Source organism: Podospora bellae-mahoneyi, chromosome 3 (assembly GCF_035222275.1).
Source record: "Podospora bellae-mahoneyi strain CBS 112042 chromosome 3, whole genome shotgun sequence".
In the NCBI taxonomy this organism is placed as follows: domain Eukaryota; kingdom Fungi; phylum Ascomycota; class Sordariomycetes; order Sordariales; family Podosporaceae; genus Podospora; species Podospora bellae-mahoneyi.
In genome coordinates, this window is record NC_085882.1 from 2,244,719 (window position 1) to 2,265,876 (window position 21,158).

The 21,158-nt window shown below is 53.8% G+C and overlaps 5 protein-coding genes across 5 annotated transcripts; 3 read left to right on the top strand and 2 right to left on the bottom strand.

Moving 5' to 3' along the window:
- Nucleotides 1–2,535: 2,535 nt before the first annotated feature.
- On the top strand, nucleotides 2,536–3,762 carry QC761_306630 (uncharacterized protein; the record flags this gene model as incomplete). Its single annotated transcript, XM_062877804.1, has 1 exon — nucleotides 2,536–3,762. One exon carries the CDS (start codon nucleotides 2,536–2,538, stop codon nucleotides 3,760–3,762), a length of 1,227 nt encoding a protein of 408 aa, XP_062733612.1.
- Nucleotides 3,763–6,195: 2,433 nt separating this feature from the next.
- On the bottom strand, nucleotides 6,196–7,438 carry QC761_306640 (uncharacterized protein; the record flags this gene model as incomplete). The annotated part of the gene is made up of 2 exons (XM_062877805.1): nucleotides 6,196–6,876; nucleotides 7,094–7,438. The coding sequence occupies 2 exons, from the start codon at nucleotides 7,436–7,438 to the stop codon at nucleotides 6,196–6,198; spliced, it is 1,026 nt and encodes a 341-aa protein (XP_062733613.1).
- Nucleotides 7,439–7,874: 436 nt separating this feature from the next.
- Nucleotides 7,875–9,722, top strand: XYD1 (D-xylose 1-dehydrogenase (NADP(+))). Its single transcript, XM_062877806.1, has 3 exons — nucleotides 7,875–8,137; nucleotides 8,205–8,642; nucleotides 8,698–9,722. The coding sequence occupies exons 1-3, from the start codon at nucleotides 8,080–8,082 to the stop codon at nucleotides 9,375–9,377; spliced, it is 1,176 nt and encodes a 391-aa protein (XP_062733614.1). The 5' UTR covers nucleotides 7,875–8,079; the 3' UTR covers nucleotides 9,378–9,722.
- Nucleotides 9,183–21,138, bottom strand: QC761_306670 (uncharacterized protein). The gene is made up of 4 exons (XM_062877808.1): nucleotides 14,602–21,138; nucleotides 11,665–14,532; nucleotides 9,683–11,598; nucleotides 9,183–9,503 (listed from the first exon to the last, which is right to left on the bottom strand). Exons 1-2 carry the CDS (start codon nucleotides 14,829–14,831, stop codon nucleotides 13,698–13,700), a joined length of 1,065 nt encoding a protein of 354 aa, XP_062733615.1. The 5' UTR covers nucleotides 14,832–21,138; the 3' UTR covers nucleotides 9,183–9,503; nucleotides 9,683–11,598; nucleotides 11,665–13,697.
- TRM9 (tRNA methyltransferase, has a role in tRNA modification) lies at nucleotides 10,883–11,935 on the top strand (the record flags this gene model as incomplete). The annotated part of the gene is made up of 1 exon (XM_062877807.1): nucleotides 10,883–11,935. The coding sequence occupies one exon, from the start codon at nucleotides 10,883–10,885 to the stop codon at nucleotides 11,933–11,935; it is 1,053 nt and encodes a 350-aa protein (XP_062733616.1).
- Nucleotides 21,139–21,158: the final 20 nt, after the last annotated feature.

The following is a 21,158-nucleotide window of genomic DNA, read 5'->3' on the forward strand; positions in this document are numbered from 1 at the left end:
GTCATTTGTGGTCAAGGTGAGATTTGATTATCAGAGGACTATCACCAATGAGAAGAAATGCTCGCCAATGGACAGATAGGTCAAAGGCACGGTGCTACTGTCGTGCTTCCTGGACGTGGGACCTTGCGTGTTGAAGCAAGCTATTGGGAATCAAGCATCGGGGAGCACAGTTTTGACCCATCCGGCTCGGGTGTCCATCTAGTGCCAGTGCCAGTGATCAGTCTCGCCGTCGACTACTCGGTCGCAACTCGCAAGGTCGGTAGTTGGCCGACGAGGGGCGATCATATCCTAAAGTCAGCATGAACTGCCGTGACCTGGGTAGAGGTGGGAGGCTCCACGTGTCCCCGCAGTAAAAAAACGCTGCGGATGGTTGAAACGAATCCAGCCGACCCTCCATGTAGAGGAGGAGGGGGTGTGTGGGTGTGTGGACGGCGCGACAAGGTCTTGCGAAAAACCCCCCTGGAACCCGCAGTTCGGCGTTAAGGAAAAGAACAGGCGAAGGATTGACAAACAGAAACTTGTTATCGTTTACGTTGGCGATGCTTGGCTTACCACAACATTACCACTCGTATGTGAAGTCTTCTCAATCTTCTCGGCTTCCAGAACAGATCTGCGGTCCAGGTTCGTCGCCTTGCCCAGGCTGCGCTAGCCTAGCGTGGAAAAACAAGCCTTTTTCCCCCTCGTCCGCGGACAGGGGAACACGTGCTATCGTGGCTCCGGAGCGCTGGATGCAATTTCGCTTGCGATCCAGAACAGCGATCGATTGAGATGTCAAAAACGGCCAAAAAGATTTAATTCAGCTTCAAGATGTTTTCCACGAACAAGACGACAGAAAGCGACGACCTCTGGGAGCTGGGCGCTTGTGTGTTTGCGCGCGCCACGCCGGCGTCAAAGGGGTTGAGGGGGGTCATCCCCACCTTGCTCCGCAAAGGCGTGTTTCGAACTGGATCGGACAACAGCTGAGAGATATGGAGAAGACTCATCATAGGATCCGGTGTTGCCAAGGACCGTGATAACACTGTATGGCTTGCTGCTTGCGTGCTTGAGTGCTTGCGTAATGCTGCGCTGGCAGAAGAAGAAGACAAGTCATTCTCATCAGAATTTTCAGGTTGCAATCCTCGAAAAAAAGAGTGCCCTGTTCCTGCAGCAGCGAGCCATTTTCCCCTGGATAAAGAGTGCGAGAGTTTGCGTACCTGCATCCCCGGACTGCTTTCGATTGGGTGCGGTGCTGCTTTTTGCGGGTCCGGCTTTTCTGGTAAACCCACCGTGTTAGTCAGCCCAGCCGAGGGGGCGACGAGACTCCGACAGGCATCATGAAGACAATTGCCCCACTCGAGACCTCTTGCGACGAACAGCAGCAGCAGCACCTCCTCCATCACCCGCCCGACGATTCCAGCGATTCGTTTGGTTATTCTGCCCGCATCGGCCGAACCGGGACGACTCTCAGCCTAGACTCTTGGAAGATGTCGACTGATGGGGAAGGACATGAGGATGATGGAGAATTGACGGACAGACACTGACGTGAGCTGAATGGAGACGAGTGTTTCCTATCCGGCAGATGGCCCTTGCGTTGGGTGACTGTCCGAGCTCTCCATCCCTAGGAATGAGAAAACTCAAGGGGGGCTGGTGCCATCGACAGCTCGCCCCAACTGGGCCTCCGGATGTGGTTGGGTTGCTGTGGCCGCATTTGATGGCTTCTCCAGGGCAGACTGTGGCGTCTTCTGAGATGCAGACTGTGCTGTGAGAGCCTATAGAGCCGCGGCGTGTCCACGAAAATGAATGCCACCAAGGAAAAAGTTGGCGGTGACGGTGTTTGTGATGTTTGTGATGATAGCTGTCAGTCTGTGATGGGCGGCGGACATGAAGAAGGCTGGCCACTTGTTCTCTAGGTGAGTATAATAAGTGAACTGGAGACTCCGACTTTGCCTCGTGGGATGAGAGCCCACATGCTTCCCTCACCTTCAACCTGAAATCAATAGGAGCAATCAAGTTCCCGACTTTGTGGCCCAGTCTGCCGTCTCATTAGTCTGAGTGGGGCACACAACAAACACCCACACCTCGCCAGAGCAACCACACCCCCCCTTCAGCTTGCCGAGCTCGCACAAATATTCTCTCAATTCACACCCTCCTCTTCTCACCTGGCTCCTGTTCCTGGATCTGTGCCCTGTGCCTGGATTACCCCCTGCCTTCTAGGTTCCCGCCCTCCACTGCCAAAAACGAACACTCTTTTAAAACACCACAAACCCCCACCGCTCGCACTCTCTTTCCCTCTCGTCTCTCAACCCACCGGTCACGGGCCTTTCCATTCCTTTCCACTGCATTTGGGTCGCTAGTTTCGACTGTCGTACATTTGATCTTTTTCTCGATCACGACACCGTCACCTCGCATCACTCCTTCTGCGTCTTTGACAGACAGCGACATTCATTCCTTTCACGAACAGGCCCATCCTTCGACCACCCAGCCGATCACCTACAGTTTTATACCCATCCATCACCACCTCTAGCATTGGCTTATTTTCACCCTCAGCAAAGCAAAATGCATTTCACCACTGTTCTCGCGCTGGCCGCCGCTGGCCTCGCTGGCCAGGCTGCTGCCGGCCCTCACCTCAACCACCAGCATGGCGTTAGACATGTTCACGAGAAGCGTGCCCTTGTGACTGAGCTCGTCACCGTCACCAACTGGGTCACCGTCACCGTCACTGGTCACTCGCCTACCGGTCGTCGCCAGCACTACACCAACACTCGCAAAGCCAAGAAGGTCAAGCCTACTCCTTCCAGCCAGGCCGCTCCTGCCCCGCCTCCTCCTCCTCCCGCGTCTGTTGCGCCTGCCCCGGAGCCGACCACAGTCATCACTCGTGTTCGCCCTGCTGACCCTGAGCCCACTCCCGCTCCGGTCGAGCTCCCCAAGAGCGAGCCCGCGCCTCCTCCCCCGGCTCCTGTTGTTGTCTCCAGCCAGGCCCCCGCGGTGGTCGTAAAGCCAGAGCCAGTTCCCAATCCTGCTCCTGCCCCTGCCCCTGCCCCGGCTCCAGCTCCAGCTCCCGCGCCCAAGGGACAGAGACTTGGAGCAGGCTTGGCCTACAATAACCCTAACTTGTTAAAAACCTTGCTCGGATCTGGCACCAAGATTGGCTGGACCTACAACTGGGGTCAGCGCGATGACTCTGGCACTGGCCTTCCCTTCATCCCCACACTCTGGGGTCTCAAGCTGGATTTTGCTCAGGTCTGGCCTGCCAATGCCCAGAGAGCCATCGACGCTGGCTCGCCGTGCCTTTTCAGCTTCAACGAGCCCGACCACGGAACCCAGGCTAACCTCTCCCCCGAGGTTGCCGCTGCCAAGCACAAGGAGCTCATGAACCCGTTCCAGGGCAAGGCGCGCATTGGTTCACCTTCCATCACCAACGGCGGTGGCCCCGACATGGGCATCGAGTGGATGAAGAGGTTCTTCGCTGCCTGCAACGGTGGGTGCGCCGTCGACTTTGTCAACATTCACATTTACGGTTTCAGCACTGAGCAATTCTTGGACCACCTCGTCAAGGTGAACGAGCTGTTCAAGAAGCCCGTGTGGATCACCGAGTTTGGATTTAATGGATCCGACGACGAGATCGCCCAGCAGCTTAAGACCGTCATTGACGCCATTGACAACGACCCCAAGTATGCCTTCGTCGAGGCCTATTCTTACTTCATGGTTGAGGAGGGCATCCTGGTCAAGGGCAACCAGCCCAGTCGCTATGGTAGGACTTTTGCCTATGGCGGGGCCAACTAAAGGATTTCAAAATCGAAAATTTCTCGGGATATGAGAAGAAAAGGAAGAGTTAACGACATCTTGTTTTTTTTCGATTCATGGACAAAGTTTAGGGTTGTTTTCGGGGGGATCTTTTTCTTTTTGTTTTTTTTCGAGCCAGGATTCTTCGCTTCTGTTATATGTGTCTTGTTTTTCTTCTCCAACCTTGCAGGATATTTTCCAGGCTAGTTGGTCCCAAGGGCAATTATTCTTTCGGGTTTGAGGGGGGCAAGCACATGGATACACGTTGCCATGTTTGGCTTCTTTTTTTCTTTCCGGGAGGAAATCTTTTCGATTTGTACATATTCGATTCTTTTTTTCTTCTTGTTTTTATGCTTTTTTTTTCTCTTTCAACGGGAATGCAGTTATGAAAAGATTATGTGTATGGAAATGGTATAGGGTCAACAACAAGACAAATGGGGATACACTGGGATACAGGTTATGGGATCTTGGCGGAAGAGGCATTTCTGAGAAGCGTAAAAAGCTGGAAATGGGGACGGACGGACGGACATGAGACAAGATGGTAGATAGATTCATGACGATCGCTTATGGCCCTTTTTGCTCTGAGAATATGTGGGAATACAAACGCGCCGATTCATCATTACATGTGCGCTTGTGAATGTCTGTCATATTCCAAGACACTTTCATATCGCAGCTCAAAGACGTGAGGTTCAAAACAAAGCAAAGGGGGAGAAGTTTGGTTGTGGTGGGTGGGTAGGTATTGTGGAAGTTTGGGGGAGCATACCTACCTACCTGGATACCTATGTAGTACTGGTGGAAGTGATGGGTGGCTGCGTGAAGTAGTTTTCTTCCGTCGGGACGGACGGGTGCGGATGTTGACATAAACGTGGGGTTGAGTCGGTTGCCGGGGGATTTGTTCATCTTGAAGAAGGGCAGAGACGTGGAACTGGGGTCATCTTATTGGGGGAAGGAGAAGGTGGGGGGGCGCTTGAGCCGGGGATGGGGGGCCATGGCTCGTTTGTTTCGCTGTTGGTAGAAAAGATAAGACGGGGTCCCGGGAGGTTTGTGGGAAGAGAAGTTTTTAGAGTAAGTAGGTGGGGGGAGGGAGGAAACCAGAGTTGACGGTCACTCATGATTGTGGGATTGGGACATGCAATAGCTGTTGGGCTTTGGGGGCAAAGTACCTAACCTAGAGGTACCTACCTCTCGAGCTGGGCTTCCCCGCGGGCTCGCTTCGACGGAGGTGAGTAGTCCTGGAAAGTAGGGACAGCCAGCCGTTGGGGGCTAGAGGAAAGGGTAACATAGTTGACAGCTCATGATGGCGGCTAGGGGTTGGGTATCTGTGATTGCTGGACGATTGGGGAACTAAACTTTTCCACGGGGTTGAGAGGGGAAGAGGAAGCCGTTGACGGTCTAGTTGCAAAAGTTTCTGGGTTGGCTGATTCATCTGGACCGTTAGACTATGGGGGCAAAGTTTCCAGAGTTGGCTACTCATGATGGCGGCGGCTCGGGGGAACAATATATCTGTGATTGTTAGACTACGGGCAAAAGTCCCCATCACCAAACCATGCTTCCTGCTTTTAACGGCGCCGGTTCGTCGTGAAAATTTGAAAGGAAAATTCTATAGCTTCGGAGCTGGCTAATTCATGTAGAGAGGACTGCTGCACCCCTTAGACTGCGGGAAAATTATTGGCTGGCTGGCTGGCCGGCCTTGAGAAGAGAGACGCTACCAAAGGGCGGGCGGACACAGAATTGACTAGGTATGTCAGTCAAAAGAGAAACTAGGAATGACCGGCTCAAGACCAATGACTTCATTCAGGGGGTCTTTTCCCAATCTGGGCTGACATTTTCATGTTGGAAATTCGGAAGAACATGACAAGATGCTCTGTTAACTCGACTTGCAGGGCGACCGAGGTGACTTTTCCGCTACTCAAACCATGAACTGCTAAACTGTTAACCTAGCCTCGAGGCTTGGATTAGACAAAATACGTAATTCGTTGTAGGCTCACGGTGTGAGAGGAAAAGCAAGTATAAAGACCAGTTCTCAATCTCAACATTGAGACCCCAATCCAACACCCTCGCCTCAATCATCTTTCCTCTACAAGACCCTCATCGGTTCTCAGAGAACATTCCCACCATCCAGCTGGACCCCAGACGTAGGGGCGACGTTATTCTTGACGTCCCGCGAACCTGACGTCTTTATCTCGAATGCCAATCACCCAAATGGCGAAACAACCTGACCGATTGGGTGATTCCACAACTACAGCTCCGAAGTTCGCTAACCCGCGGCACAGGCATCCAAAACGACGAGTTCAAGTTAGAGACATCAAGAATACCATCGCACCTACAGTCTACGATCCAATTCTATAACCACCACCTCTTCTCCCCCGTCCTTCCCAACTTCCACTTCCTAACCAATCTCACAAACAGTATCAAGGTGGTGTAATGTCCCCCCTACCCCCCAACCAACCCTCTCACCTCCCCCACCCACCTCTCCCATTTCCTCTCATTCTCTTCCCTCTCCCCCCTCCACTCCCTCACCCTCTCCCCCACCCCAAGATCCCCCCTCATATGCTCCCCCTTAGTCGTCCCATCCAAAACCCTCACCCCCATTCCCACCATCACAACCGCCAACCAAGCCTCCTCCAAACTTCCCAGTCCCAATCCCTTCTTCACCTCCCTCACTACCTTGGCATGCCTCCAAACATCCACATTACCAGTCAAAACCCAAAACCCTTGATACACCGCCCCATTCCCTTTGCACCATCTCCTCGTTTCAATATCCCAGTTGTACATGCCCGCTGTAAACCTGTTTTGTATCAGACTTACTCTTGGGAGAGAAGGGTTCAGGTCGAGAAACTCGTCAAAGACATCGAGGAAATCCGGGGGGACGTTGGAGTAGCCTAGGTGGCGGATTTGATTGGGGAGGTAAGAAGTGAGATGGGTCCAGGCGGTGATGTTTTCGGGGAGGGTTTCAAAAGGGGAGTGGAGGATTAAGGCGTCGAGGTAGGGGGGTTGGTGATCCGGGGTGGAGAGGTTGGATAGGGAGGAGGCTATCGAGGTTGTGAGGGAGGTTGTGAGCGGGTTGGTGGAGGTGTAGTGGGTGGAGGGGGAGGGGGTGTATTTGGTTTGTATCTATGAGTGATTAGTTTGGTTGGTTAGAGAGGGTAGGGGGAATGGTGGGACGATTGGGGTAGAGGATAGGGGATAGGTGGGTGGTGGGATGAGGAGGATAGGGGATGATGGTGGATGATGGTGGGATGATGGTGGATGATGGGTGTAGGAGATGGGTGGTCGACTAATGGGCCAGCAGAGGGATAATGGCACAAGTCAAGGGGTGAGGTGGAATTACCCAGAGATCATTCCTGCTGACGATGCCTTCAGATACCGCCCTTCGAATACCCTCGCCGACGAGGGTCTCGTCGTAATGCCGTTTCATGGCCGCTGTATCAATTCCCCGGAAGCCGGCTTTGATTGCTTCATAGACGAGGTCGGCGGTGCGGTCTTTTTTCCAGGCTGTGCCGTAGATGAGGGATGGCATTTTGGGGAGGGATGGGGGCGGTTCTGAGGTGGACATGGTGGCCAGGGTTCTTGGGTGACGGTGAATGGGAAAGCTATGAAGTGGCGGGACGAAACGGTTGGGTGTCACAAGGGTTGGTGGTTTGAGGCTTAAAAATGATGACTTTGTCGGAAACATGTCTTTTTCACTGTGTGTCTTTTGAATGGGAAGTTGTGAAGATCTCAGGACGGGAAGGTACAACTCAATTGATTGGTCAAAGCTGAGTGGTGAGGGGAAGCTGTGGGCTTCCCGAAGCTGTTGACAGGTTTATATCGAGCTTTTCGAGATAAATTTTTGACAAGACAGTGTCCATACGCTTTAGACCTATAGCTTCCCTTTCCATATCGATTTCTTCAACTTCATCGTCCGCGCAAAGATGTTCTGTTGAATAAGTCAAGAATGACGTCGTCTAGGCTTTTGATGCACCTTCGCCAATCGGGAGCCGGGAGCTTTCTGTCCGCCATGTCTGCTGGGATCATCCTGGGCACAGGAATGGGCGGAATTCAATTGGCTAAAGAAGCTGTGGTGGATCCCTACCCACCTGGGAGAGCTTCCTCGGTGCGGGACAGGTGCCGCAGTTTTGGGTGCGTGTTTCGGCGATTTACCCGTCAGCGCCGTCGCTGCCCCGCCATGAGGATGGAGGGGAAGATGACGCGAGGTTGGACACGCCGGCTACGGGCTTTGCTTCAAAAGGACTTCAAGCCAGCGTGGTTTCTTTTCTCTTTGTCGTCTGTGTCTGTATTCACTTGTCAAAGCTTCATTGGCATCACCAGCACACCATGTCGTCTCCGTATACTGTGAGGTGGGGTATTCTGGCCACCGGCTGGATTGCTGAGAGTGAGTGCCTGCCTGCCCCTTTTAATTTTGAACCTTGGTAAACGGCATGACTAAAACGCTCTTCTAGCCTTCACCAAGGATCTCCTCACTAGCCCAGCTTCCCGTGATGTCCATGATGTGCGCCATGAGGTCGTTGCCGTGTCCTCGTCCAGCTCCAAGGAGAGAGCTGCCGAGTTCATCAAGAAGGTGGATGCTCCCAGCTCAGCAAAGGCCTATGGTTCTTACCATGAGCTGGTAGCTGACCCCGATGTCGATATCATCTATGTTGCTACACCACACAGCCACCACTTCCAAAACGCCATGCTTGCCCTCGATGCCGGCAAGAATGTGCTCTGCGAGAAGTCCTTGACTGTGACTGCTGCCCAGACCCGCAAGCTCATCGAGACTGCTCGCTCAAAGAACCTCTTCTTCATGGAGGCTGTGTGGACTCGCTACTTCCCCCTGAGCATCAAGGTCAGGGAGTTGATCACATCCGGTGCCATCGGCAACGTGTACCGTACTATTGGTTAGTTTGGTCCTACCAATTCTTTAGAAGAATGCCGTACTGACTTCCCATGCAGCCGACCTCTCTGTTGGCCGTGATGCCCCCGAGGGCAAGATTGACTTCCCCGATGAGAACCGCATGGTCAACGCCGACTTGGCCGGCGGTGCTCTCTTGGATCTTGGCATTTACGCCTTGACTTGGGTCTTCCAGTCTCTGTACCACACCCAGCCTGAAGCAGAGAAGGAAGCGCCCAATGTCATCGCTGCCGTCAACAAGTACCACACTGGTGCTGATGAGACCACCAGCATCATCCTCCAGTTCCCCAAGCACAAGAGCCACGGTATCGCTCTGACCTCTCTTCGGGTGGCCTCTGAACCTGACAACAAGGACACCGCCGGTGCCTCCATCCGCATCCAGGGCGGCCTTGGTGAAATTCAGGTCGTTGGGCCTGCCTACCGCCCACGTCAGCTGAGAGTCATCACCAAGGAGAGCGATGGCAAGGCCGAGGTCATTGACTTTGCCATCCCCAAGGACAAGGAGCGTGACTGGGGCCACGGCATGTTCTGGGAAGCTGACGAGGCCGCCCGCTGCCTGCGTGACGGGCAGAAGGAGAGCAAGACTCTGCCGTGGAGCGAGAGCATTGTGATCATGGAGGTCATGGACGAAACCCTGAAGCAGGGCGGTGTGACATACCCCGAGTTGATTTCGACTGACGTCTTTGACCCCCAAAGTCCTCTCAACACTGGAAAGAGGTAAAACCCCAAGAAAGAGATTGGGGGTTGGGCTGGTATCTCTGCTTTGTGCCTGAACTCACAGCCTTGCTGCTGGCGCATTCTGGCGTCGGGCAGGCTTGTGGTAGGTCGTACGGGAAAGCTGTTGGAACTAGAGACTCGGCATTAGGTCTTTGTCATTCAACCCACCACGCGAGGCTATGATGCCCAAGGATGGCATACAGAAGAGGGATGGGGGCGCGGGATTTGGGCTCGGAAAATTTAGCCCGAGCTTGGCGCAGCCGGGCTTGGTTTATCTACCAACCAGAGGTCTGTGTAGTCCAAATGTACCTTTTACCAATTCACCCCCTGCCGTCTTTTTTCTGTGAAATATCGGTCAGGTCGTCAAGATGGGTCATTGGGGCCATGACGGTCGCCAAGGCCATTCATTGGGCCTATAACCCTGGTTTTCGGGTTAGGGTATTGTGCCGTGTCAGGTACGAATGGACGCTTCGTCACCGCAAGTGCTGTTGCATCATCCACAACGGCACCACTGGCTGGTGATGAAGAACTTGTATGACGGAGATGCAGATCTGAGACATACTTGTAGACTCTAGTCCATGTATGGTATGTTCTTTGGGAGAGGGGAGCTGTTGCCCAATAGCATCAATGCTCAGCCGATAACCGATAACAGCCCCACCAAGGTAAGGCCCATGTCCTCTCTTCGGTGTCCCCAACCTTAACCCAACCACCAACCAAACATATCACCCACACACACCCACACACACGACCACACACAGGGGACCAGTTCCGAACCACGGCTACACCGTCCCGACTTGGGGAATCCGCATGTGCGCAAAGCTGCATAACGCGACCGAGTAATTGACCGTCCAACAAGGTGTGTGTCATCTCTCCGTCTTCTCCGTCTCCATCTCTGAGTTGGTTTCCGTTCTTGTCAGGTTCATCACCGTTCATGTTCTTCAGCCCTGTGTAGGCCTTGTTGTACACCTCTGTTAAGTAGGTACGTGTACAAGCCATCTCACAGTTCGTTCCTTGTCCTGCCCCAGTCGTGCAGCTATACCCCTCCAGTTGGCAGCAATGTCGTAGCTGGTTCCTTCGCCCTCAGCCTAGGACTGCACCGAGTGTCGGTTGGTCGCCAACGGCGTCTGTTTTGGCCCTGTTCGTCCCTGTTGCTTCTGCATCTTCAAATGCCTTGGGTTTACTGCAATCTGCACTGCATCCATGCCGCCACATCACGATCCCCCTCCCAAGTCCCGCTACCTTGCCCGCTGACCCCCCGGAACAGGCGGTCAAGGATATCAATCGCTGGGCCAAGAGCCGCGACAAGAATCGAAAAAAGCTTTTCCATCTCCCTAGGGCTGTGGTGTGTGTGAAAAATCTCTGCGGCCTGACCTGACTGGGAAGCAGGACACTCGGTCAGCGTGCCGCGCGAAGCCCAAGTTGGGCCCAGGACCGACGAGATCAACAAGTCTCACCTTGTTGTTGCCCGATCCAGCACTATTCCAAAGTCTCTCGGTGTAACCCGAACCCATGATGGCTTCGACACATAACCCCTCAGCCCTGCCGTCTGACTCTGTGGCCGGTGACGTCGCCAAGCTGGCCGCCGCCGCTGCCGCTTCTCAGGCAGCAGAATCGGCAGAAGCAGAGGCCTACGAAAAGACGCATGTTCACGGTGTGTATGAAGCCATCGCCCCGCACTTTTCGGCGACACGCTACAAGCCCTGGCCTGCCGTGGCATCGTTTCTGCAGTCGCGGCCTCCGGGAGCAGTGGGTCTCGATGTTGGCTGTGGCAATGGCAAGTACCTGGGCCTAAACCCATCCGTGTACATGGTCGGCTCGGATCGTAGTGCTTCGCTTGTTGCGCTTGCCCACAGCCGTGGGAGGCAGCTCCAGGAACAGCAGGCCCAGGAGGCGAAGAAGCGGATCGCTCAAGGTGAGCTGGACGCAACAACAGGAACAGGCGGGGAGTCGAGTGGAGCTGTCGTCGCCACAGAGGTGCTTGTAGCTGATGGACTGTCACTCCCCTTCCGCGAACGCGCTGCGGATTTCGTCATCTGTATCGCCGTTATCCACCACATGTCGACAAGAACAAGGCGTCAAGAGGCGATCCGTCACCTCCTGCGATGTGTCAGGACCGGACAGGCTGGCCAGCCCGGCGGTCAAATCTTGGTGTACGTATGGGCTCTCGAACAGGGCAACAGCCGGCGCGGATGGGACGAAGGGGGCGAGCAAGATCTGCTAGTGCCCTGGGTGCTCAAGAGTCAGCAAAAACAGCCCAAGCGACCGAAACAACGCAAAGGACAGACACGGACTCGGGACCAAGATTCCAGTGGTGTTGCTGCCAGTAATAATAGCGGTGAGGCTCCACCATCTGAGGCTACTGCCGGTGCAACTACTGCGGCCACGGAACCAGACCCGGGCCACACCGACCCCGTCTTCAAGCGCTACTATCATCTCTACCGCAAAGGTGAGCTGGAGGAGGATGTATTGGCTGCCGGGGGCGCAGTCATCACCAGCGGTTACGAAAGAGACAACTGGTGGGTGGTGGCTGCCAATGAGCCCCTCCCGTCACAGTCAACATGAGGCGAAAGCTGAAAAAAATATATTGATGTTGAACCAAACAAGACACCGAAACGGAGTCCGGGTCCGTTGGTTGGGTGATCTATCGCTCGCTAATGCGGACCTCCCTCCGTCTTTGGGGGTACGTGTGTGTTTGGTGATTTTCTTTTTCAAGTGAAACGTTTGCTTGGTTTGTTCCCGTTGGCTGTTGGATGAGTGTTGGAGACCAGTCGCAACGATGACTCCGTTTTGGATGAACGGCGGTTTGCCTCTCGGGTTCGTATCATTGATCTCTTCCAGCTTTGTTGAGCACACTACGGAGGGTAATTCTGTAATAATGGTGCCATATTCAGCCTTGCTGGGTATATCTCGATGATTCATACCTGATGGTTTGCTCTAGTTGTGGGCTATCTCCAGCTTTGGTGAGCATCAGATAGTCGTGCCGAGAGAATGGTGAGAAACGATCACCAGAGATCAGACACCCCCGGCAAGCTAGACCCCTTTGGATACCGCTGTTATGTGATGGATCGATCTATTATGTGTGATTCGAGGCTTCTAGAAAGGTTGGTTCGCATCTAGCATAGTTGCTGCATTTTGATGGTTGGGGCGGGGGAGGGTAGCTAGGTTCTGTCACACTGAAAAAAAAAAAAAAAAAAAAAGATCTCCAGCCTAAAGTCCGATATGTTGGGGTTGGCCGCAGTAACCGCCGCCCCTTTGTGATTCTGTGTGTGTGCTCTGTGGTTTGCCAATCCACCCCCTTTTTGTCATACCTGAATAACATACATACACTCCAAAGCTTGTGGTCCAAGAATTATTTATCCACAACCAACAAAAAGCTCAAAATTCTGACCCAATGATATCTCGTGGTGTGGAGAGACGAAACATCTCCTCCCCGGAGAAGTTTTCCCTGTACCAAGCAGCAGCAGCAAGCAGTAATGATTATGTCCCACCACCCATCTCTCTTTCAACGCTTTGTTTTATTTTTGTAGAACAATTAGATCCCGACCCCATGTGGCAAAGTGAAAAGGCTGTTACGAGACGTAGAAAAGAAATTTGTTCAAAAGAGAAGAGTGTAAAACATGAATCGAAAAAAAAACCAATAAAAAAACTATAATTACAAAATGCCGTGTCCTTTGAACAAAACAAGAATAAAAATAAAGGGTCGTTACTTGTCAATCAAGAAGTATGTAGTGGGTAGGTGCTTAAAATGAAGAAAGAAAGAAAAGAGAAATATGTGTCCAACAAATGTGCGTGTCATCCCATCGCTTCCTCTCTCTCTGCTTTGATGCAAAATATTCACCCCACCCCGTTTCCGTGCCATGTCCCTTTTCATCCATTTCTTCGTGGTAGGCCATCCACCATCCATCCATCCATCCATCCATCCAGCCGCCCGCCCGTCCCTTCGTTCTGAAAAGTTGTAAAAGAAATTTCAAAATAACAGATTGCCTCCCAGGTCGTTACTGTTTGTTCCGCTGGGTTTTCTTTTCTTTCCCTTCTCCCATGTGTGTTTGTGTTGCTAATATTGTGATGTATGTCATTGTAAATGTGCTATGCCGCGAATGTTTGTTGTCATGAGTGGTGAAGTATTGTGAGTGTATGTAATGCTCGAGTAAAGTTAGGAAAAGGAATAATTGTAGTCGTAACAAGCTGTGGTGTGTTTGTTCGGTGATTGATTTGCCGTAGCAAGTGGTTATTCGAAAATCCCCTGCGGTGTGTGGTGGTGTTTATCTGGGGAAAGGGAGCACAACAGGGAAACCTCTCACCAATCCAGTCCCTTCCCCCCATGTTATGGCTCATACCTCGGCCGTCTAGCCGCCACCTGCCCGAGTCCCATCGGTGGCGGAGGCGGAGGCGGAAGAGGCGGGTAATCCCCATCCTCAGACCGCGGGTACATGTGTCGCCGCCTGCTAGTCTCCCTGCTTACATCAGGGCTAGCCCTCCGCTTCGACCCAGATGACGATTCCAAATGTGTATACCCATACGACGACGACGAGCTGTACCCCAAAGGCGGGAGCAAAGGAACCGGACTAGCAGTGGCGCTGTGGATAGGACTCGCACTAGGAGCTCCCACCGAGTACGCCGGAGTGCTGTACGGGCTAACTCCCGTCGTCAGTTCCGCCACACTGGGCAGCACGCCTCCGCGTCCTTGACCTGGGCCAAGACTCGTCGTCTGAATCGGCGCGAGCCCCCCAAACGGAGGACCCGGTGGTGGAGGTGGTTGTCCGTAGCCGTAGTCAAGGGGCTCAGGGGCGATGCCGGAAGAGGATCTCGGCGGGAGGCTCTCGCGTCGTACGGCTAGTGGCCGGCCGGTCGCCATCGGGGGTGGGATCAAGGGTGGTGGGACGGGCCCGGGGCCCCGTTGGTGTTGGTGGTTGTATCGTGGAGACGGAATGGTAGGGAGGCTTCCCTGGGACTGCGAGTGGCCGTGTCCTCTCGTGGGGGAAATTCGGTGATGGCCGTGGGAACCTTGCGAGTCGTTCGGAGTCATGTTCAGCGTGAATGGAACCACGCCTGCCCGCCTTGCCATTTCATTCTCACCTAGCTGCCAGTGCATCGCCTCGGCGGCGCGCCAGGGGACCTGCATCTCCTCTGCCACTTTTGCCCACATCTCGGGTTTGAATCTGCCAAGCTTTTGTCAGTCTTGTTCGTCCGAAACGCAGCCAAAAAAAAGAGGGGGGGGACATTGTTACCTCTCGTAAAGCCTTGCGAGCTTGTTCTTGCGCTCTTCGTCCCACTCGCTCCGTCTTTCCAGATAGTTTTGGTAGTGAAGACGACAACTGATGGAGCTCCGTCCTGGAAGCCGCTTCGATATGTCGTCCCATTTCATCCCACTGCCCCGGAGCTCTATGATGAGAGCATCCTCTTCCGGAGACCACTTGCTTTGTTTCTTCGCCGGCGACTCGGAGGTGTGAGGCGGCATGCTGCGTTTATTACTTCCACTGGGCGGGCGTGATGCTGAAGCTGGCGCCGAAGTGGCAGTCGGCTGAGAGTATCCAGGTGTCGTAGATGCCCCGAAGCCCCTAAATCCGGTGCCGCCGACGAAGCCAAATTGCGGAGACACTGTGCCGGGTGCTACAGCAAAGGAGGCCAGAGGAGGAGGATCACCTGGGGACGTTGTTGCCGGCGAAAATGTTGCAGTCGAAGTCGGATGAGCCTGCTGGGTGGGCGATGCAGTGGACTCATTTGAGTCGGAGCCTTTGATTAATGACGCGATATCCACGGTGACGGTGTCTCGCCGGTCTTTGCCTATAGGGGCAGCAAGTTCATAGATGGCCAGGGCTGAAGACGGGGGAAACGCGTTTTCCGCCTTGTCCAACGCCACCAACAGGAACCGGTTGTTGCTCTTGAGTTGCAGTGAAGCCAAAGGTGCCGAGAGCTCTACAATGGAAGCTTCGTTCCTTCGACTGCTTAGCAGGGGATCGCTGGTCAGTACGTCCGGGCAAGAAGAAGATCACTCCACCGTAGCTGTTCTTCTACGGAGGTCAGTGAACCGTTTGGCGCGGAGACTAGGACCGGGAGACCAGGACGGGTTTCGCAAATGTTGTTGTCGGCCGAAGTGAGCTAGGTTGGGATATGTGATGGACGCGATTCCGAGTTTTGTAACCCGTGAAGTTCGGGAGACAGCGCGTGTTTAAAGGGGGTAGATTGGTAGCCGAGCGAGAAAGAGACCCCCTTTCGAGACTGGTTGTTATAATAGTAGCTTTTAGACAACGGTGGTGGCTCGTGTGCTGATGGCAGACATCAAAACATGATTGGGTAGGTTCCTGAGCATGCGTTCGCCAATAAATGAGCATGTGCCGTGCTCGATGAGGTAGGTGAGCAGTGGTAAGGTCAGACGGGGGTGCTAGACGACTGCTTGAGAAGAGAGAAGGCCTTTTCCATAGTCACCGAACATAGAGCAGGGGAGAGGCTGTATCCAGGTCCGGGAAGATGCGCCTCTGCAGATGGGTAGCCAGGATGAGAAGGGGAAAGAAAAACTTGATGACGGTATCTAAGGAGAGTGACAGGATGCGGGGGATGGGGTCAGGGTTCAGGGGGGCATATGAGGGTAAACTAATACACTGAGGACGAGTAGGCCTTCATGGTTGGGATTCCATGAAAAGAACAACGGTGATAGCCATACCGGAAGTGTACAGACAGGCTGCATGTCGTGTTGAAGGAGATGGATGGATGAATGGCAACCAGGGCCAAGGGCCAAGGGCCAGGGAGGGGGTGCAGATGGAGGGGGGCGTGTGTGCAAAGTGGGTCGGCCAGGGAAACAGACAGAACAAGGGATGCGGGCAAGGTCAGGGCTCCAGGGCTCGGATGCCGTGGGTGGTGAGTGATAACCTGAGCCACAAGTCAGGGTCCGTACCCCAGAATGCCAAACGCCTGACTTGTGCGGTAGAGATGGCCCTGTCAGATACGGGTAACCTCTGGAAGTAACCCCCGGGGGCTTCGGGACGGACCTCATCGACTTCGGTTGGGTTTGGGGTAGCTCCAACGCTCCCAACACAGCTGCAATATCAAGAGCCCGGGACCAAGAACCGGTTTGCCATGCTCGGGCGCTTGATCCAGCTGGAAAGAGGGCTAAGGCGAAATGTCAAAGTCCAATCCCCGTTCACGCTTGGACTGATGAGAAGAGGTACCCAACAGGTACTAGCTGTCCTGGGTCCAACTGTTTGGTGGCCAAGTAAAAAGTCAATGAGACGGCCAATCGACGTACTCCCAGACCACGCCCCTTGGCAGGAGAAATGGCAACACACCCCTCCCCAATCAAAAGAGCCCCAATTGACCTTTTTTCTTCTTTGGTTGCTGAGGGGTTGCTCCATCCAAGAACAAAATGGCAAAAAGAAAAAGAAAAAAAAAGAAACGAAATGCAAGACCGACTGGTTCTAGGGACGTCGAAGAAGATCAGTGCTAACGCCAAACATGTCGACTATGCGAGATACCGCCCCCACTAGGGCAAACGACATGGGTTGACCACGACTTCGTGCATGACAGACACCCTCTATTCTTCAGGCTGGCTGGTCCTGGCTAACAGCGCTTACTTCGACTAAAATGCCATGTTTAATGGCGCAGAAAGTTCTTATTGTGCATCAAAGTTGGGGGCATATCGCGAAGAAGAAAGTCTATGATGGGGGGCGGTGTACGTGAGTGGTCGGGTTGCAAAGTCGGTAAAGAAGGGTCAGTAATCAAGGTTAGTTGGGCTCTCAAGCGGCATTGTTTCCTGAGTGACTTTTAACCCCCATCCCAGGTACTACTTCACCATGGCATGGTTCGGGGCAGGCGGAACTTGACTTGCGGCAGAAGAAAGAGAGACGTGTGCAAGCAAGCAGGTAGGGTGAGGCGTCAGCCAAAAGTTGCCGCTGCACCTGTATCTGTCCAGCAGCAACGACAGCCCAGCCGGGCATAAACAGGCAGTACCTGTTTCGACCACAAACGATGGGAGTGTAGATGAACGGAAACGCTTGCCATGGGAGGAGAAAAAACGCATAGGACATGGGTTCAAATGGGTTGGTCTTGAAACTGCCCGTGGTGGTATGGGGCGGGAGGCGGGTTGGATTTGCAAGAGGCGACGGCCACCAGCAACCAGTGGTCCATGCCCCATCTTGATGCTCACCTCCTTGTTCTGAAAGGAGGTTTGATGGTTTACCGTCATGCTGCCCCCGTCCAAAGCTTGGACACTGCCAGCATCGAGAGTTTAGTCCAGGGCCCAATGCGGAAGAAGGCCCCAGGCTGGATGGGATCAACCCATCTGGCATCTGCATTGCCGAGACCTCAGACCTAACTGTTGAACAACTGCGCAGTGCGACGAAGGGGAGCGTGATCGATCCTAAACGGGCGCTAGAGGTGTGAAGTAAGTCGCAGATGGGAGGAGCGGCACGAGAGGCTCGCTTCGATCCGCCCTTGACCCAGAAACGACGGCCGCCGGCTCGCTAACCTTGGCTCCGGGTTATTACTTTGCAGTCACGGTGATATAAGCCGCCGGGCCAGCTCCGGTCATCATTCTTCTTGGATGTTCTTCAGGCTCTAGCTATTTTGGAGCCTCTGTGCGCATAAGAACAGACGCTGCGCGAGACGAAGAGAGTGCGTCTGTTCTCTTGTCAGATCCAGGGAAACCCTGGCTTCAATGCGATGCGACATGGATGTGCGATTCGGACGCTGGAGCATTGCTTGCATTGGTTGCGGGAGCATGAGCCCCTACCTAAGACGGCGACGTCGACTGAACTTGGACAGAACCGTCGCAACAGGCTCAGAGGCACGACAGTCAGGAACCCTGTCAGTTCTCTGGACACAAGAGATCCAGAGATCCAGAGATCGATCCGGCGTGTGAGCAGTTGCTGTTGAACCTTGTAACCCTGGTTTCTCAAAGAGCCTGGGGCGGGTAATAGCGACTCGATGCATTGTCTGTGCGTTCCGGATCGTGTCCTTGGTAAGCCCACATCACACAATCTTGCTGTAAGATCAACGACAGCGTTTGGCGGGGCAGGCTACCGGACAAGTTGTGACAATACATTTGTCAATGCCATGAGTGTACTGGAGAAGCGCTCCATACTCTCCAGCAAACAGCTGTGAGATGGCAGTCCCACGAATTGGCGGTCAGCTCTTGTGTTCTGTACCTCTGGACAGATACAGGTCTCTGCTCTCAAGTTCCGCTTCATCCCTCCCCCACACCGTCCGGGATCAAGGTTCCTGCGGGGCAACAGTGCCGGCAGGACAGCCGCCCCAAGACGATCAATGAATCGTTCCGTTTTGGGTTTTGTGCCTAGGATCCTTGAATTTCCCGGTGTGGTGTCGCTTCCTCTCGGCTGGCTATTGTGGCTCACCCTGCCCATGAACCATGATCTGCCACCCAACAATAGCCATTATGCTGCTCCTTGTAATGCTTTTGTCGGCCATGCTCGGTTACAGGCTGACTGTTCGTGCTGCTTGTTTCTTTCGACACCAGCGCAGGTCCTGGAGCCCAATATCAATACAAGAAAGATGCCATTGGAGCTGATCCCACTTGGCTCAGCCACAGCCATGTGCTACCCACGCTGCCGTTTCGCCTCGCTTTGTCCTGTAGACCTGACATGACTCTGGCCCAAACGGCTTGCCAAGACTGGTCCAGAACCTCACTTGTAAGTCGTGGCCAGCTTGGAACTGCGCTTTTGCACATGCCGCTCAGCGATTCAGGGACTCAAATACACGAATTTCCATGACCACATGGCCAACTGCAGAGCGGGAGTGGGGTGGGAAAGCCAAGGCCACCGTGGTTCAGCAGTCCAGGTCAAGGTGAGCAAGACAAACATGGAACGAAGCAGATCATCGCCGGCTCGTTTCGTTGTTGCTGCCCGAACAAAGCAGCGAAGACGCTCCCAAGCTCGGCCGTTTGTTGGTGCTCGAATCAACCAGCGCGCTGTTCCTAATGCCCTTGAAGATCGGTGCCGAAAAAAGAAGCTATTTACGCCTACGCCACGGTGACCGACTTGTTGAAGTCGATGCTCTCAGCTGCCGGCCGTTTCGCCAGCTGCGACTATCAAACAGCAATCGCCAAGGTCAAGTGAGATGAACTGCATGTAGTATGTCGTCGATTTGGTGAGGAACTGGGCCTATGGGAGCTTGTCGGCCCATGTCGGCTTCGTTAGCTCGTTAGCTCTGTTTCCTCCATGTGCTCTAGCCACGATTATTAAACACGGCAAGTATGTAAAGGCACCCGGATTCGGCAGGGTGCCGATGCCATCCTAGGTTGAGAACACGATCCTTGTGCTTCTCAGCTGCACTGGGTGGTGAATTCGTTGGCCTTGCATAATGGCCTGGCCCTGTTTTGCACCTAGAATACTGACCAGATGCGGACGTGATGTGTAGGCGGTACCTAGGGAAGTGCTGGCGGCTGGTTTAATCGGACGAGCACCCCGTACAGCTGGCCACTGTTCTGCAGCGTAAAGATGCGGCTCGACCGCCCCTCCCGGCACACAAGACAATTTGATTCTTGGCGACGTCATTCTCCCGTAGAGAACAAGGCTACAACTGTAGGCTGATCCATACGGAATATGGTGAGCAGTTCTGAACGTAGTATCGTGTATTCGAGCTGTGCTGTACATACCTCAAGGTCACATCTCTTTTCTGATCATAGCAACTGCGCCCAGCCAGGGTGCCAGACGCCCGGTCAAAAGGTTGACGGGCTTCCCGTGGTCCATGCCGCGGGAAAAAAACAATTTTTTAGACAAGAGATGCAAAGATGTGACCATCTACCCAAGGTGGCGGTGAACGACACAAGAACAGATCTTGGGTAGCAAGCATGCATATCATCTGTCGCCCGACAAGTGTCTCAAAACCTTGTCCCTGCCATCCTGACCGCACTGAATACAACATCGTGAGCAATGCGACGCCATGTCGAGTGAAAATCCCCTCGATTCTGCGACAAACGCATTTAGTGTCGACTATGCAGATGAGCTTCACCAGCGGTCAGTTGCATTGCCTCCAGAGGCTAGGAAGGAGGCGCAACTGGTGCAGGGGTTTCGTTTCTGTGAGAGACGGTGATTGTATCTGTGTGGTATCTATGAGTGAATCCTGCTGTTTTTTGCAGATTGTGTTCAGATCGCCTCGGGTAGATGCCGCACACGCAGCAGCCTCATCAGGTGCCGCAGCATGAGTTGGACTGGCGAATCAGCCAAAAGAGGGAATCGGCAGGACACAAGAATGACTTGTCAGTACTGCAGTGAACCATCAAGATGTTTCACCTCTTGTCCAGGCCAGCCGTTTGCACAGAATGCGGAGGAACAGGCCGGTATACGGTACACGTACACCAGGCAGGTCGGTCTTCGGGATCGGGCGTCGACATGGAATTGTTTGTGAAGCCCGTGAGCCTGTCGGGAACGTGGACGAGTCTCCAGCAGCATTGCGCTTTAGGGCATTCAGGGCAGCTGGCCGAGAACCGGTTCGACCAATGGCGAACTCGGTGGGCGTTTGACCTCAGCTTCCCGCGAAATCTCATGTTTGACTGCATCGAATGCTGCCGTGTTCTGGGGCTGGTGTTCCCAATGACACGGTTCCTCGCTGGCGGGCTTGCAAACGGGCGTGAACCAATGGCGACGAGGGAATGAATAGGACAATTGATGCCCGGGTCGCCTTGTGAGGTTTTTGTTCCCGCCTCGCGAGTTCTTTCGCTGTCAAGGGTGATATCGGCTGTCGGATAATTTGGAACATTGGAAGCTTTATCGAATTCGATTTCCATGTGCGGACAAAAGAAAGCTGAGACCTTGGGCTTGGAGTCTTGATTCGA